Raw genomic sequence first — 18005 nt, 5'->3', positions numbered from 1 at the left:
GATCCACTTTCCTGCAGAGGGAGCAGACCCATGGCAGCTCCAGAATCCTGTTTTCTGTCCTCCAAGGACTGACCCACAACGGCTCTTTTGAGAGCCACCCACAAAACTTTTAAGAGCTTGATTCTCTCTTTTTCACAGTTTTTACCCCAAACTTTTAAAGTACTACATTAGTTGAAAAGGTAAGAGATTAAAACAGGTAAAATAGTACATTTGTAATGGAGCAGAACTGCCCTCTTCCTCGTAAAATCACACTGCTATAGGCGCAGGAAGCTGCTCTGTAGCATAAAAGCCATGGATATGTATTACAGGGTTTGCCATCATGGAACAGACGACGTGACACACATGTGCCATTACTATGCATTGAGTCTTCCCCTCTTTCCGTGTGAATGTCCAAACAAGCACACCAAGAATCACAAAAGGGGATGCAATGTTTTACAATTACCTGCAAAAATGATGACAGCAACATTTTACAATCCAGAGGAATCACCTTGCTCAGGTTAGTAAATACACCAAATGGTTCCTGAGCGCTGCAGTGTCTGCAGCTCACCGCTCTGCCAGGGGATGGGTCAGATGTGGAGAACAAATATCACACATCTAGGTCTGTGAAAACAGATGCCATGGGACTTGAATTTGGAATATGTGCAACCAAAACCAAAATTCAGCCTCAGACGCACTTAAAATGCAGGAAAGTGCAACTTTGCCGCACGGATGACGTGTGGACAACGTGAATTTCAATCAGATAGAAATATGTGCCAATAACATCCACTTTCTTTTCACGTGTGATGTTTAATGTTTTCATTTATTTTTTTATTACCTCAAAATTTGACGAACTTGCTGTTTTCAAGACATTTTGGAGTTGAAGTGCAGGAATAAAATTCATGACTTTTACAAAAGGCTTTGTAGCTGAAGATTAGACACGTTTACATCTATTCTACTAAATTGTATTAACTGTTTATGATAGAAAACATATAAATGCATTTTTTAACAATATCCTGCACTCTCAAATGTTCTACATATTCATCATCGCCCAAACTTACTACAGAACCAAACAGAAATAAAATAATAAAATGCTCTACTCACCGCCCGCCCTCGCCGCCTGCCTCTACGCCACCAGTGTGTGAATGTGTTTGTGACTGTAAAGCACTTTGGGCCTTCAAGGAAGAGAAAAAGCGCTATGCAAGTATTTGCCATTAACCATGAGTAAAGGTGCTTTTTTTTTTAAATTCAAGATGGCGACCTTTTCCCAAAGTCAAAGGTCAGTGAAACTGCTGTGGTGTTTGTAGACTCGAGCTGGCGGCATGTGCGTGAAATTCCGTGAAAATCACATTAACGAAAATGTTGTTTTCCCATATTGTTGAAAAACATAAAAAAAGCCAAATCTGAAAAGTGGTCACCAAGCTGTAGGTCAATTGGCCATCCCATAATAATTTGAAAACTGCCTTTGGATATTCCTTATGTGCGTCTTGGGGATGGTTTTGTTCACTATGCCCAAAATTAAGTTTCGCCATGTACCAGGTGTGTGAAATGAGCTGAATTTTTTCCCACTGCAAAAACAATATGGTCCTGTCAGTGACTGTTGCGAGCCATAAATAATTCATTAAACAGATCAATTTAGTGTCAGCCGTGGCTGTGAACTCGCCATAAATTCTGTTCATTTAATTTGAAAACTCCTCCAGTGTTTTTTTTTTTAATTTAGTACCCAGCTTCCTGTCCCTGCATGATCTGCTCTGTGTTGAATTGATGCGCCGCTCAGACATCTGGCAACAGTAAAAACATACTTTTTCTAAAATATGAAGCATATTTAATCTTGTTAAATCAGTGGACGGCCACTAGTTAGACCAGAACTCACAGGTACAAGTTGCTTCACTGTCACGTCGTCTCTTCAGTTCTCTGAGACAGCAGCTTCTCTCACTGAGAAAAGTCCGAGAAAAGCCGCATAAACAGAACTGGCAGCTCATAACCCCCCTGTTACAAGAAAATAGGTCCTATAGGATACCAGGGGGGGTTTGCAGCCACATTTTTTTCTTGTATCTGTAACACAAATGTATTAATATTAATATAAAAAAAGAGGGCACTTTTTAATACGAGCCACAGACGTATATATCTTTCTATCTATCTATCTATATATGTATATGTACACACATCCACACACAAAACACTCATACAAACGCGCACACACACACACACACACACACACACACACGCACACATACATCCCAAAACACTACATTTATCTTCACGCATTGTTAAACATTTTCTGTGGTGTCTTTTAACAATCTGTTTACTGTAATTTAAATCAACTGAACTGTAATGTCGACGAACACATTTGCAACTACGCCACATGTTCAGCGGTGGTGGATGTGCGATTACATTTTATTGTTGTACGTAAAAAAAAGGACGTCCCCGCCACATGCACCTCCCCGGTATTTCATGAGGACTTTTGAGTTGTGTTACTGCAGCATTTCGATGCGTTTTTGAGCTGTTTCCACAGTTACCTAAAGTCATTCATTGATGCTTGTGTACGTTATGTCAATTTTCAGCGAACGAAAAGAAAGTCTACCAACATATATTCTTATCTTAAGAAGAAAAGTACAGCAAAAGGAGTGAAAGAGATGGTAGGGGAGCAACAGAGGTGTAGTGAGGAGGAGGAAGATGAGACAGAGCAGCATGACTGACAGAAGATAATGAGGAAGACAAAGATGAGACAGCATCAGACGAGGGACAGTCAGCATCATTGGTCAGAGAAACAAGGCAGAACTCAGCAAAAGCAGGGGCTCGGCCTGTTCCTGGACCAACAGGTGAAGTTAGAATTATGTTGCCCTAATAAAACTGTTTCATGCTTAGTCTTAATAGAAATGTCTTCAGATATAATGAATATTTACCATGGAAGGGTATTATATTACAGAACAAGTGATTTGACTTTTTTTTCATTATAGATATTTCCCAGTCAAGAGCTGAACACCCCAAGCAAACACATCGAAGCGTTAAATATAAACAAAATAAATCAAAATATATCAGTAGCATTTAAATTTATTAGTTTTCTAAAGGCTGTTTTACGTCAGTAGAATGAATTTTAAAAATATAACTCATGGTTTTTGTGTGCCACCCCAAGATTTAAAGTGGCCCCCTGCCAGCCGCCCCTTTGAAAAATGTCTGGAGGCGCCACTGTATGGAAGCATGGAAAACAGAATCCCTGGAATTGTTTCCTCAAACTGACCCCGGTTGTCATCATAGGAGGGGGGGGGGGGGGGGGGGGGGTTCCCTCATGTCCTCCAGCTGTTTGATCTCTTTGGAGGTTTTGATGAAGTCTTGCTGCAGGAAAAGGAAAACCCCAGCAGGGGGAGCACGGGGATCAGGATCCACCGCCATGAGACCCAGGATCTGCAGGAACACCTGCAGACAGTCTTTCAAAAAAAATAAAAAAAATAAATAAAATAGACTCAAACTTCTGCTGGATAAATCCTAAAAGGGAATTTCGGCTTAAAGTATTTTCCATTTAAAGAAAACTACTATCGTGGTCAAAAGTTTTGAGAATTACATAAATATAGGAAATTGGAAAAGTTGCTGCTTAGCGATCAGATGAATTGCATAGTCTTCTTTGCCATGAAAATTAACTTAATCCCGAGAGAAAAAAAAAAAAAAAAAAAAAACTTTCCGCTGCATTTCATTGCTGTCATTAAAGGACCTGCTGAGATCATTTCAGTAATCGTCTGGATAACTCACATGAGAAAGTTGACGAACACAATGCTGAAGTCCATCATGTCAGGCTGATTGGCTTTATTCAAGGTGTTAACGACGGTGACCTGAAGGAACGGACAAGGATATTGTGGCAACTAAGATTGCACCTAAAAAAAAAAAAAAAAAAATCAACAATTTATAGGATCACCAGGAACTTCAAGGTTCAATTCTCGTTAAGAAGGCTTCAAGCCGTCCAAGGGAGTCCAGAAAGTGCCAGGATTGTCTCCTAAAGAGGATTCAGCTGTGGGATCAGAATGCCACCAGTGCAGAGCTTGCTCACCAATGGCAGCAGGCAGGTGTGAGCACATCTGCACACACAAGGAGGTGAAGACTTTTGGAAGATGGCCTGGTGTCAAGAAGAGCAGCAAAGAAGCCACTTCTCTCCAAAAAAAAAACATCAGGAACAGACTGATCTTCTGCAAAAAGTATGGTGAGTGGACTGCTGAGGACTGGGGCAAAGTCATATTCTCCCATGAAGCCTGTTTGGGGCATCTGGAAAAAGGCTTGTCTGGAGATGAAAAGGTGAGTGCTACCATCAGTCCTGTGTCCTGCCAACAGTAAAGCATCCTCAAGCCATGAATGTGTGGGGTTGCTTCTCATCCAAGGGAGTGGGATCACTCACAATTTTGCCCCAAAACACAGCCACGAATAAAGAATGGTACCAAAACACTTTCCAACAGCAACTTCTTCCAACAATCCAACAGTTTGATGAGAAAAAAAAAAAAAAATGCATTTTCAAGCACGATGGAGTAGTATAAGGCAAAAGTGATGGCAAAAAGTCTGGCTGGTGGCCATTTTTAAACTTTTACCATCAATAGCCTCATATGGAAAAGAAATATAAAAAAGAAACAGCATTAATTTGACTGGATGTAAGGGCAGTGAGCGTGAGAAAGAAGAAAGGCTCAACTAACCTCAAATTGTGTGTTAATGTTAGGGGTTGAAATTATTCTCTTGTTTTTTACCAAAAAGGAAACCTAGAACTCACACAAACTTTACCCTGAATGCAGCTGCTCTGCCATGGAAACCCAGTCCATGAAGCTCTCTGTGTTCTGTACTTAGGCTAATCTGAAGGTCACATGACATTTGGAGCTCTGTAGCAATTGACTGAGCAGAAAGTCTGCAACCTCTTTACAGTCTGTATGAATTAGTGCTTGATTTGATACACCTGTGAACAGGCCAAGTGATTAGGACACCTGTTTCTGATCATTAGTGATATTTTGTGTGTGTCATCTTTCTCTTTCGGCTTTTCCCATCAGGGGCCGCCACAGTGAAACAACCTCTCCGTCGAGGACGAGTCGCATGGTTAACATGATAATGCTTTACGCCAGATGCCCTTCCTGACGCAACCCTCTCAATTTAACTGGGCTTGGGACTGGCACAGAAGCAGAGAAGGGAATAGGGAGCAGACCGGGTTTGAACCCTGGTTTCACGGACGGAAGGCGCCGCAAACCAGCACGAGCTAAACTGGCTCCCCGTGTGTGTTTGTGTATAGATATAGATATTAAAAAGGGCCTTCTTTTTTTATATCAACATTAAAACATTTATGTTACAGAAACTAGAAAAAAAGTGGCAAAGTGGCAAACTCAAAGTGCTTTACAGTCACAAACACATTTACACACTGGTGGCATAGAGGCAGGCGGTGACGGCGGGCGATGCGTAGAGCATTTTCGTTTCATTTTTTGTTTTTTTATTATTTCTGTTTGGTTTTGTAGTAAGTTTGGGCGATGATGAATATGTAAAACATTTGAGAGTGCAGGATATTGTTAAAAAATGCATTTTTATGTGTTCTATTACAAACAACATAAACATTGGTGAATGTTGTTGTCTTTAGTCCTAAATTTCCTACAAATTGGTATTGCTTAGTTATTAGAATTTAGTAGCATAGATGTAAACGTCTTTAATCTTCAGCTATAAAGTAAAAGTAATGAATTTTATTCCTGCACTTCAACCCCAAAATGTCTTGAAAACAGCAAGTTTGTCAAATTTTGAGGTAATAAAAAATAAATGAAAACATTAAACATCACACATTAAAAGAAAGTGGATGTTATTGGCACATATTTCTATCTGATTGAAAAATGTTGCACTTTGCTGCATTTTAAACTGGTCCGAGGCTGTTTAAAAGGCTATTTTACCTGTTTTCATCTCTTACCTTTTCAACTAATGTAGTACTTTAAAAGTTTGGAGTAAAAACTGTGAAAAAGAGAGAATCAAGCTCTTAAAAGTTTTGTGGATGGCTCTCAAAAGAGCCGTTGTGGGTCAGTCCTTGGAGGAGAGAAAACAGGATTCTGGAGCTGCCATGGGTCTGCTCCCTCTGCAGGAAAGTGGATCATGAAGGAGTCTCTCAGCTGGAGAGCCTCTCTGTTGGCAGCAACCTATTTTATCCCGTGCAGCGACTCGTCTTCAGTTACCACAGCCTCATCTCTGCAGGTTCCTGTGGTGCTGAGGATCTAGTAATGAAAAGGTTTTTGTTTGAATCACCCTTAGTCTGGCCAATCTCCCAGTTCCAGTTTGAGGTGGAAAATACCACCCGGCTACCGGCTCCTGGGATCATTCGGGCACGCAAACCCCTCCACCACGATAAGGTGGCGATTCAGGGAGGGGATATTTATCAGTCACTAGCCAATCACTAACAATTACTGTGGGGAAACCGAAATTCTCGGAGAAAACCCACAAGACTGCCAAACTTTAATTCGGTTCATTATCTATACATTTTGGTGACTGATATTTATTTATTTTCTTGTTTTCAAAATTTGAACAATTTGAACACAAAAACATTTGAACAGTTTAAGCATCAAGTATCAAAAATATGTCAGCCCCCCCACCCCACCCTTCAACTTAAGACAGCCATACAAGTAAAATAATTAAAAAATATTAATAATAAATAAAAAGATAAAAACTAAGTAAAGACAAAAAATAAATAAATAGGTATACAGGCAGTTAATACATACAAGGATGTGAACTTTTTTTTTCCACAGGTGTTACAGTCCACTGGTCAGTTTTTTTATGAACAAGGCGTTAAAGAAGATTGCTTAATGTTTTGTCCCTGTAAAAGTAGACCCTCTAAGTCGGAAGGCAGATGGTTTAAAAATGGAGACCATGTTGTAAGAAACATCTCCTCCCTTCCTTCCATAACTGCATGTAACCTCTCATGAGGAGGTGTGTCTTTATGTCTTTATTTATTTATTATAAAACCGTTTTGTGTGATTTATTATTTTTTTAAATTATATTAACAATTTGTGTATTTTATTTATTTATTTTTAACTGTTATTATTATCTTGGCCACAGCAGACATTGACCATATTGTTTAGCCTCCAATTCACTTAAAAAAAAGTCTTTTTTAGAATCTAGGGAAAGCCGGAGCACCCGGTGAGAACCCACTAATACACAAACGAACACAAAAACTATTTCTGCACATAGAGGCATTTGTGCAGAAAAAAACACTTCCAGACAACCAACTATCCATCCATCCGTCATCTGGGACTTGGTCAGGGGGACAGCAGTCTAAGCGAAGATGCCCAATTCACTTAATAATAAAGTCTTTTTTAGAATCTAGGGAAAGCCGGAGCGCCCGGAGAGAACCCACTAATACACAAAGGAACACAAAAACTATTTCTGCACATTGAGAGATTTGTGCACCCTTTTTTCACCCAATATATTTTACATTTTCAATTTTCAAACAATTTTTTGTAAATACCATTAACCCTTTAACCATGCAGACAAAACTAAATCAATTAAATTAAACATAATGTTTTAAAAATAGCTTTTCTAACTGCATTTGATCATTTCCCATTTTAATTTATGGGGTCAAATTAGGATGAAAAAACAGATTGTAAATTTTAAGAATAGAGATTTTACATTATAACTTGAATAAAAAAATAAATAAAAATAAAACTGTTGACCAATGAACAATAATGTTAATTTGTAACATCTGCTTTTTTGTGTTGCCAACTTTTTTTTTTTTTTTTTGGAGTTCTACAATGTTTTTGAATTTTGTTTTAAAACTTTAGTTGATGTAATTCAAAAAATCATCAAAATAGAGTTCATCACAGAAATCTTCTGAAATACATTCTCTGAGGAGCTGAGGTAGTGATGGTTCTTCCTGCCATGAAGAGGAAGATTCTTCTGGTTCTTCCTCAACATTTAGTTCCATCTCAAAATTTGCTCTCCTCTCTGTCAGTTCAGATCCAACATTGGTGTAAGCTTCCTCTTCAAAGCCTTGTGGGTAATAATTGCTGCTCCTAAAAGTCCAGTTTTCTGGAATCTCTTGTAGAGCTGTGCTCATCTCTTGAGAGTTTGAGTGAACTGGTTCAGACATTGAAGGTACGTGAGATATTTGGTACTGAATGAAAGGTTCAGGATTTTCGTTTTCATCTTGTCTGAGCCGTTTGGGTTGATAATCTGGAACATTGAAAGAATCATCTCTTCCTCTTTTGAGTGACATTCCAGTTTGTGCGTGAAGATCTTTCTCAAAAGCTCCAGAAGTTTGGGAGTCCAATGATGCTCCTTGACTTTCATTAAAAAAGTTATCAGTATTTATTTCAAGAATGTCAAATATGTCCTCAGGGGCAGCAGGAGTTACAGACTCCAGTAGTTCTTCTAAATGTTTTTCTGCAGAGACATTCTGTGAAGCAGATTCATGGACGGGGCGAGCTGGGGGTTGTGGATGAGACTGCCATAAGTCCAGAGATTCTGTGGGTACCTTTGTCAAATCTGGTCCCATCTCAAAGTTTTTTGTTCTCTTTTTCTGATCGTTTTCCTCTTCAGAAGGCCGTGCGGTAGATGTTCCACGTCTTCTCCTATAACCTAAGCTTTGTCTGTGAGGGTCTAGAGCCAGCCAGTTTGTGAGGTGGTCAGGCTCCTCAGATAGGCTAGGGACTTGGTAATGATTGACAGGTTCAGGATGTCTGAGTCGTTTGGGTTGATAATCTTGAACCTTTAAAGAATCATCTCTTCCTCTTTTGCGTGATTTTCCAGTCTGTGCTTGAACATTTCTCTCCAAAGCTCCAAAAGTTTGGGAGTTTAATGATGCTCCTGGACTTTTGTTGAAAAGGTTGACAGTATTTTCAACAAGGGTGTCAGGCATGTTGTCAGGGGCAGGAGCAGTTACAGAGTCAGGGAATTCAGTTAAATCTATAACTTCAAAGACATCGAAAAAGTCTTGATCCATCTCAGTTAGGTTCATCATAATCGTTTGATTATAATAAAATTATAGTATAAACCATGGAATCGTGGTTTGTGCTACAATTGCAGCAGTTAGATACAATGGGGTATATGCAGAGAATTTTACCGATGATATCACTGATAATTGTGATGTCATCCACTGTATAAAGAGATCACATGACACACACATGACATGACATCACGTGACATCACATGACGTCACATGACGTCACGAGTCTCATGAATCACATGACGTCACATGACATCACATGATAATATCCACACAGTGATGTCATGTTTGTGAGAATTGTCTCTCATTTTTTTAAATCTTGAGCCACACCCACAGGCAATTTGATTTTATAAATATTGAGTAACATCTAAAAATCTTATCTTTTTGGTAGAAATATAACTTCATGTTGGTTTGGTGATTTAGGTAGGGGGAGTGATTCTAATCTGGCATTCTATAACATTCTTGCTAGGAAGTCGTATCAGAGGAGGAAGAGGGGGTGGCAGGACAGCAAATTGTGACGACCAACCACTACTGCAAGATGGAACAAAGGAATGAATTGCCTTTATTCTCAATGCAACAAGGTCATTGCTCTTTTTTAGTTTGGGAGAAAAGGGGAAAACAGGAGATTTACAGTGGTGGCAACAAAGCTAACATCTGCATTCTGCTCTTGTTGGGGAAGAAAAAAGGTGAAAAAAATAAAGGCCACCACTTGTACAGAGAAGCACAATCCAAAACAGATATGCCTGATTGATATGGGCGTAGGGTGGAGGGTGGGGGTAATCAGGGCCTTAACATACAAACTACATGTCATTCTCTGTAGCGGAGATCTTTTGAAAAGCCAAATGCAAAGCACACTCAGCTCAGGGAAAGTCAGTTCAAACATAAAACTCACACAAACTTTAACCTGGATGCAGCTGCTCGGCCACGGAAACTTATTCCATGAAACTCTACTAAAAATGTGGCTGCAACCCCCCCCTGGGATTCTATGGCAGTGTTTTTCAACCAGTGTGCCACTGGTCAGATGTACTGTGGGAAATTGCCCTCATTAACTGATATAAAACATTTTCCATCTCCAGGAAATCACCTCTTTGTTGATCCAAACAGGCCCTAATAAAACACTGAGTAGTTAGAATATGAAAGATCGTAAAATATTTTTTTCTGTTTAATTTATTAAATTAAAGACATTTTTATAAAGAATGACGGTACTGCGATTTACCCGTAGAGTCAGCCGTTTTAGGAATAGTCCCGCCCCTTTAACTGTCTCCACCAATCATTCTTAGAGACTTAATCACACGTCATCAGTCTGACCAATCAGAAGTGGTTAAAGTCTTCACTTCCTTGTTCTGATTCTCCTCATTAAGTCTCTCAGTTCCAACAAAGTTTCATCTTGTCACTAGTTTACTATTAAAAGGAGCATTAATGGGATTAAAAGTCATAAAAACATTTATAAAACTCTTTATTTAATAAGTATTCTTATGGAAAATTCAACATAAAGGAATTAATTTTAAAGTATATAACTTTTTTTTCAGTTATATTTTGGGCTCAACGCGTGTAACGGGGCCTCATTCTTATGTATTTTCTAAAGAGGGCGTGGTCTTCACCAATGATGCCTGTGATTTTATGCTCATGATTTTTTTCTTGCTTGGTTTCAGGACGGACGAGCTGATCCAGAAAACCATCCGGGAGAAATTCAGAGCGTGCACCGTGATCACCATCGCTCACCGCCTCAACACCACCCCACCCCCTGAGGGACAAGCTCCACCCCTCTCCCGTTTTGGGGGAACTAAAACTATGTTTTCCTGATCTTCTTGAAGGCAGCACAGACAGCAGAGCCGTCCTGATGGGCTGCAGACTCTGAACACAGGTGAGGCGGGAACAAGGCGGAGCCTCCAAACTGACGGATTTCACGCTCCAGAAACGGCTTTCAGTGAAATGAACTCATGATTCAAATGTTTTTAATGAAACACAAAGATGGAAAAAAATTCTTGAAACTCCAATCTATTTGGAGGTTTTTTTATAAATAATTTAAAAAAATTATAAAAAATGTTTACAAATACAATGCTAGCGTGTGAGGAAGAGGAGAACTCTTCAGCTCCTTTTCTCTCTCTGGCTGGCGTTCGATGCCGGCTGTGGCTGTGGCTCAGCGTCCCAGCAGCAGGGAAGTGCTTCCATCAGAGGCCGGACCCTCTCGGGCCGGACTGCTCCGTTCTGAGGCAGCAGCGTGTCTGAGCTCACAGAGCCGTTTCAAAGATGACCAGGTGGCCGTCCACCGTCTCTGCGTGTCCGTTAGCCGGCGCGGCGGGACGTTGGCTGCTGTTGTAAGCCTGCAGGAGGAAAGGCCCGGTTTGGTTCTGGCAGAACTTTGCTGGATCCTCTGAGGTGTCTCCTGTGGAACTGACCTGTTTGGCTGCTTGATGTAAAGCTGCAGCTTCCTGTTTGCCCGTCTGCTGAACCATCTTGAAGAAGATGCCGTCTGGATCCTGCAGCAGCACCAAGGGTTCAGCAAAGGCCCGGATCCGACCGGCATCCAGAACCTGCAACAGACACCAGCATCCAACTGACTAATAAAGTTGTTGTTTTTTGAGAGCCTCTGTCTCTTATTTGTTTCAATAAACATCTTTGTAACAAATATTTCATTTCTGCTCAAATGAACCAACAAAAGTATGAAATAATGGTTGAAACATCTTCACTGATGAACCTTTTCCTGCTTTTCTGGATCAGAGAAGCAGGAAGGAAAAACTGATGAAGATCTAACAAACCACTAAACTGATGAAGATCTTTAGAATTTCAATCCAGTTTGGTGAAGAGGAGGATGTTGATCTAATGATTGCAGACCTTCATCATCCTCACCTGCAGCAAAGATCTGATGACATTTCTGGTTTGTTTTGTGTCTTCATGGTGGATCAGAGAGCTTTGGTCAGTGTTTGGGATTTGAACCTGCGCTCTGCTGCAGGGACACATGCTGCTGTTCAGCCACTAAGATGACTGGTGGATAATGTTCATGTCTGAGTGTCCTCTCTTCCACTGAACAGAGTGGCTCAATGGAAACATGTCTCTCACAAAAATGTGGTGTGAGGGTTCAAATCCCACCAAGGATATTTATTGATAAACAGTTTTTTTTAGAGTGTAGAACATCTTCACTTTAAATCAGAGATGAGCTGCTGATCTGACACAAGCAGAACAGCTCAGTGGTAATGACTGTATCTCACTAGCAGATGAGTGAGGGTTCAATTCCCACCAAATGTATTTGTAAACAACATCTAAGAGTTTTTTCAGCTTCTGGAACGTTTTCACCTCATTAGAACGATGAGCTGCAGTTCTAGTCTGGGTAGAATAGCACAGTGGTAGACAGCAGGTTATTAAAAAGATGAATGATAGGATTAATAGAAAAGTCAGGAGTAAGTTAGCTGAAGATATTGCCGGAAGAAAGAGTGCAGACAGGTGAAGAGGTCAGGCAGGAAGGTCAGTGGTGGGTGGGTGGAGATTGGCCACAAGAAGGAGGTAAAGAAGAGGTAGAAATGAAAAAAGGCCATTGTCCAATAGGAGCCAGTGGTTTGATTTTGGCTAAAAACAGTATGATCATAACTAAAACCTCTTTGGGAACGATTTGGATCAGAGTGGAGGATCAGAGTGGGACTTTAAATTAAAAAAGTAGTGAGCATTTTGTTGTCCTGCACTCGAGTCTTTTTAGGGAGCAGTGAGTAAATTCAGACATTAGAGTCTTCAGCAGCTCCTCTAAGTTTAGCCCCTCCCACTTATTAGACCTTTATTTAAAGGCTGTTGATTGACAACTTTGTGTCTAAACTGGACCCACATAGGACCTAAAAACACAACAGAGCAACAGCCGTGGAGTGTCTGCCCTTAAAGCAGGAGAGCACAGGCTCAAATCCCAGACTGAGGCGTTCTCTTCACCTCAGGTTCTCTGGAGGAGTGATGAAGATGTCCACCTACGTCTTCAACCATGAACAGGTTAGCTGGAGTCCAAACACACAGTTTCAAGGAATTCAGCAACAATTTACAGATAAATGAACCAGATTCCTGTTTGATTCAGTCCAGATTCTCACTTTCTGACTCTTAAGGATGAAATGAAAGAAGAAACTTTTGACTGAAAGGTCAACAGTTAAAGAAAGAAAGAACTCCATGATGGTTCTGGAAAATAGGAAGAAAGCCTAAAGTTCAGAATTTCATGAGTCGTCTGGCGCCGTTTGGATGGGCCGGCGCTCACCAGTATGCGGTCGCTGTCGATGATTGTGTTGAGGCGGTGAGCGATGGTGAGCACCGTGCACTCTCTGAACTTCTCCCGGATGGTTTTCTGGATCAGCTCGTCCGTCCTGCGGGGACACAGAGCGCTAACGGTGAGAGCAGGTGGGGGCGCGTTTGGACAAATGGACCCGGAGTCCCGCCGCACCTCGGGTCCACGTTGGCCGTGGCCTCGTCGATGATGAGGATGCGGTTCTTCCTCAAGATGGCTCTGGCCAAACACACCAGCTGCCTCTGACCCACGCTGAAGTTGGAGCCGGACTCGGCCAGCTGCGTCTCCAGCTTCTGGGGCAGCTCCTCCACCGCAGACTTCAGCTGCACCTGCAGGGTGGAGCTCAGCTTTGACTCCGCCCACAGAGAGACCAACAGGACAGGAGGAAAGGGGGCAGAACCGTCACTGACCTCGTCTAGAGCGTTCCACAGAGCTTCATCTGAGTGTTGGTGGAAAGGATCCAGGTTCTTCCTCATTGTTCCCGTGAACAGAACCGGGTCCTGGAGACAGAAGCTTTTATTTTGGAATTTTTAAAAAAAAAATGTAATTTCGACATTAATTCAAAGACTTTATACATGTTGTATATTCCCAGGTGGAAATCTTAATCTTTGGTGGATTAATATCACTATGAAAAACCTGTTGGTTTAACCTTAAGACTCTTATTTCTTTATTGTGTTAAACTTTTGATTTTCCTTCTTCTCCTTAAAAATAAAGTGAAACTCCAGATTATTATTCTAATCTCAGATTACGAATGAAACCACAAATTAACAGACCCATCCTCTGTTCCTCGAACTTCAGTTTTTTATACATTGTTGTTTCCTTTTCATGTATCAATAAAGATTTTGAAAAAATCTCTAGGAAAAAAAAACCAATGTGCCAGAGCTTCCAAAATAAGAGCACCTACTTCTTGGAACAGGAAGTCAAGTGATGCGGGTCACCTGGGGGATGATGGACATCTTCTGGCGCAGGTCGTGAAGGCCGATCTCAGACGTGACGACGCCGTCGATGTAGATCTTCCCCTGAGGTTCTGCCAGGCGGAACAGAGCTGAAACCAGAGAACTTTTCCCGGCGCCGGTTCTTCCCACGATTCCGACCTGAAACACAAACAGATGTCAGATCCTGCAGACGCGTCCATCTGTGAGAAGGAGGAACGCGTCATGTTGGACTACATCTGATTGTAGACTGACATCTGGCCAGAACCAGACTAGCCGCGTTTACATGGGCAAAAGTGATCGGAAAGAACGCCTGATCGGAAGAACAATGCGTCATGTAAACACGCCGTTCGGAATAGTCTGCCCCGATCAGACTTGTTTGGATCAGAATTTCTTTCCGATCGAGATAGGTGGGTTATACCGATCGTTTATCCGATCGCTGTGCATGTAAACGGTTCATTCCGATCGTGTGTCACTACTGCTCTTGTTTACGTCACGCATAGACGGTGTTTTGCTGAGAGAAAGCTTTGGAGCGCATACAGGACCGACCAGCTGCTCTGCGGACGCCCCGTGAAAAGCGCCGCTCCGCTGGCTCTCCCCTCTCTTTCACCCCTCATGAGGGAGATGAGGGGGAGGAGCACTTCTTGCCCACGGACGTCTTGACCCGGCACCCGAGCTCTGCGTTCAGGCTCCGGTGCCAGTGGACCGAGTGAACCTCTCTCAGCAGAGCAGCCGGCTTTATTAATATGTTTGAGGGGAGGGTGCTTTGTTACGTGTGCGTTTTCAGGGGTTGACATAGCCCAGAAATTTCCACTGGCCCACAGGGCCAGTAGTTTTTGAAAGTTACTGGCCCTGCCTGAAAGTTACTGGCCCGACACCGCGCACAGCGCGACCCGCCGCCACAGGCGGCACCCAAGCGACGGACGCCAAAGCAACTTTAGGGGGGTCCGGGTGCATGCCCCCTGGATTATTTTAATATGGTGGAATATGGTGCATTCCGGTGACATCTAGCACTTACTTATATACTTTTCAATTACTGAAAATAAACCATATCAAACCTAAATCTGCTCTAGTCTGTTTAAGATTTTTTGAAGAGAGCACTGCAGTGTAGTAGGTAACACTAGTTAAGAAGTTTTCATGCTGTTCTAATCACTGCTATTTCACATTTGTTAGTAATCAATACTTAGGAAGTTTTATTTATTTTTTTGCTCTGACTGCCTTGAGGTTCTGCTTTTTGTTACTGTTGCAAAGTTACATTTACTTTTTAGTTAGTTAATTAAATAAAATAATTGAAAAATGAATATGTATGTATGTATGTGTGTGTATATATACCGTAACTTACTACAAGCCGCTACTTTTTTCCTGCGCTTACAGCCCTGCGGCTTATTCAGTGACGCGGCTAATTTATGGATTTAATTAGCGGCCGCCATGTACGTACTTTCCAACTCAGTGAATAGTTTGAATTCTTTATCTAACACCAAGCACAAGGCATTTATATTCAACACACCTCTAACCTGACGGGCGTCTCAACAGCATGGACTTGACTTCAGGTCTTAGACACTTCAGTCATGGTTCAACAAAATGAAACACGCATGCCCGGCCGCATCCCAGAATCCTTTGGTGCCATTAGACCCAACGTGCACCAGATCGCCGCTACAATATGATGAAGCTTTCAAGTTAAAAGCAATCGTTAAAAGCAGCGTAAAAAAGTCCACCGTCACCAACGGGTTTGGAAAAGTAAGGTTTGCTGCGTGACGGAGAGAACAGCGCATGGAGTGAATTTACACTCCATTTACGGTTTCTAAGGAAACCGTAAAAGCGGAATTTTGCTTTGAAAAACTCACAGCCTCCGTGTGAGCTGGAGACATCTTCTCCTGCTGATTGAGCTGCGGGGCCGATGGCAGTCTGAAGGCTCCCACACGTAACAACGCATCCGCCCCTCATACACAAAACGTACAGTATTAAGTCCGATTGCTTTGCACAGAAACGATTTGCTCCGTCCACCGGCGCAACGGGGACGAAGTGGTCCTCCTTGAAGCCGCCCTGGCCAGAGGTGTCGGAGTAGATAGGAAGGGGAGACAAGGAGCGCGCGGGGCGGGAGCGGAGCGCAGAGGCTTCTGAATTCTGACGCACGCGCCGCACTGAGGCGCGCGTATCACGCTGAGGCACGCGCTTTTCAGTCGCCGCTGCTGTATTTTACCGGTGTGTTTTTTAACCAGCCCTGTTACTCCCATAACGCTGCCGCGACACAAGCGGAAGGAGAGCTGTACCCGTTCACCCCTCCATGCACTGCTGATACTTACTCATTCTTAAACACGTACAACAGAATGGCGAGCCGGGCATTGGCCCCGCCTTTAGCCCCTAAGACTCATGGGAAATGTGGAATCGCGGATGTAAATTTCCTCATCATAACTGAGGGATGTAATGTTGATTATATGGTTACTGTTTGTAATTTTATGTATGATACCTAGATTGTCAATAAGTAAAAAAAAATGAAATAAAAACACCATAACTGAGGGACTTGTGAACAGAATAGAGGTCCATGCTGTTTGACATAGGTCGATACACTCAAATACATGAGCCAGAGGCTAAGCTGGCACCACCCACAATGTGCTAATGAATTGCACTCACTCTGTGATGCTGGCCGTGATCTGTCAGGATGACAATCTCGCCTAACACATGCGCGGCTTGTACTCCGACGCGGCTTGTGTATGTATAAAACTAATTAAACACGTGAAAATGGGTGGGTGCGGCTTGTAATCGGGTGCGCTTTGTAGTCCGGAATTTACGGTATATATATACATTAAATACTATTAGTAAATGTTTGTTAGTTATGTTTATTAGTTACATGTTTATTTGAACATTGTTTATATACTGATGGTTAAGAACTACACAGTAAGATTACACAAAGATACTTTTGTATCCACAGATTAGGCGTTTTATTACAAAGACAGAAAGCAGCAACCATCGTATTTCATGCTCTGCTGTAAACCGTGCAATGGGGGGAGCATCATGGCGTTTCAAAGGCGCTGCTGGCTCCGTACGAAGCGTGTGCCACTAAAAAACAGCTTCCTTAATGAACTCGGGCGGCTTCAATAAACACTCCGGTTGTCCGGAGTGGTCCTCTGCCGGGGACTTGACGTGCTACGGGGCAGAAAACGACTTTCTGATGACAGAGAGTTTGCGCTCAGTGTTTATAGAACACGGATGTGCAGTGATGTATGTTTCAAAGGATGTCCGTTGGCAAATGTACATGTCAATCAAGTCCCGTACTTCTTAGTTTGGATTTTGATTGGCTGGCTGGTGGATTTTTAAGAAGTACTTTTTATTGTATTTTTTTTATCTTTTCTGGCCCGCAATCTACACTCATGTCCTTGAAGATCGACTGGTCGATCGCGATCGACGTAATTAGCACCCCTGATCTACACGTTTTCACAAAATATACTTTATTGAAAAAGGTGAAAAATATATTAACCGTTAGATATTTTAGTGGCCCGAGCGGACAAGTGAAAAATAAAGTCTTGTGGTCCGTACTGCTCGAGCGAGCTGCACCGGGCCAGCGGACAAATGGCTATGTTGAGCCCTGGTTTTGTTGTTTTGTTATGTGTGAGAATTCGGACTGCGAGCCGACCCGCCGCTCTGGGTTAGCGGCTGCCGGCTTCAGGAGAACCGTGTGTGTCCGGGCAGAACACGGACCGCCAGCACACACACATGGCTTTGGGGCCAAAGCAGAAATGTCGCTCAGTCCTTAGAAACTGTTCTAACAATCATGTGGATTTGTGTTTTCAGTCGTGTCCCGACAAAATATAGGCTTATGTTATTCCGACATATTAACGTGTAGCCAGGATGCAGATTGCAGCGTTTCCCGCATTGATTAAATTTTATGTTCATAGATAGGCTAATGTTGTGAGCG

The 18005-nt window shown here is 42.1% G+C and overlaps 1 protein-coding gene across 2 annotated transcripts in view; it reads right to left on the bottom strand.

Moving 5' to 3' along the window:
• Nucleotides 1-10846: 10846 nt before the first annotated feature.
• LOC101165686 (ATP-binding cassette sub-family C member 4) overlaps nt 10847-18005 on the bottom strand; it is a 32790-nt gene continuing 25631 nt past the window's right edge. For both annotated transcript variants that reach the window (XM_023963403.2, XM_078932688.1), the window contains exons 26-31: nt 14099-14254; nt 13571-13660; nt 13317-13489; nt 13134-13239; nt 11308-11442; nt 10847-11232 (exon numbers count right to left, since the gene is read on the bottom strand). In XM_023963403.2, coding sequence (XP_023819171.1) covers nt 11140-11232; nt 11308-11442; nt 13134-13239; nt 13317-13489; nt 13571-13660; nt 14099-14254 — 753 coding nt within the window. In that variant the 3' untranslated portion in view covers nt 10847-11139. The remainder of the gene's footprint in view (nt 11233-11307; nt 11443-13133; nt 13240-13316; nt 13490-13570; nt 13661-14098; nt 14255-18005) is intronic.

Source organism: Oryzias latipes, chromosome 2 (assembly GCF_053564925.1).
Source record: "Oryzias latipes strain Hd-rR chromosome 2, Olatipes_Hd-rR_3.1".
Taxonomy (NCBI): domain Eukaryota; kingdom Metazoa; phylum Chordata; class Actinopteri; order Beloniformes; family Adrianichthyidae; genus Oryzias; species Oryzias latipes.
The sequence above is the reverse complement of the archived record's forward strand: the minus strand, read 5'-3'. Positions and strand labels throughout refer to the sequence as shown.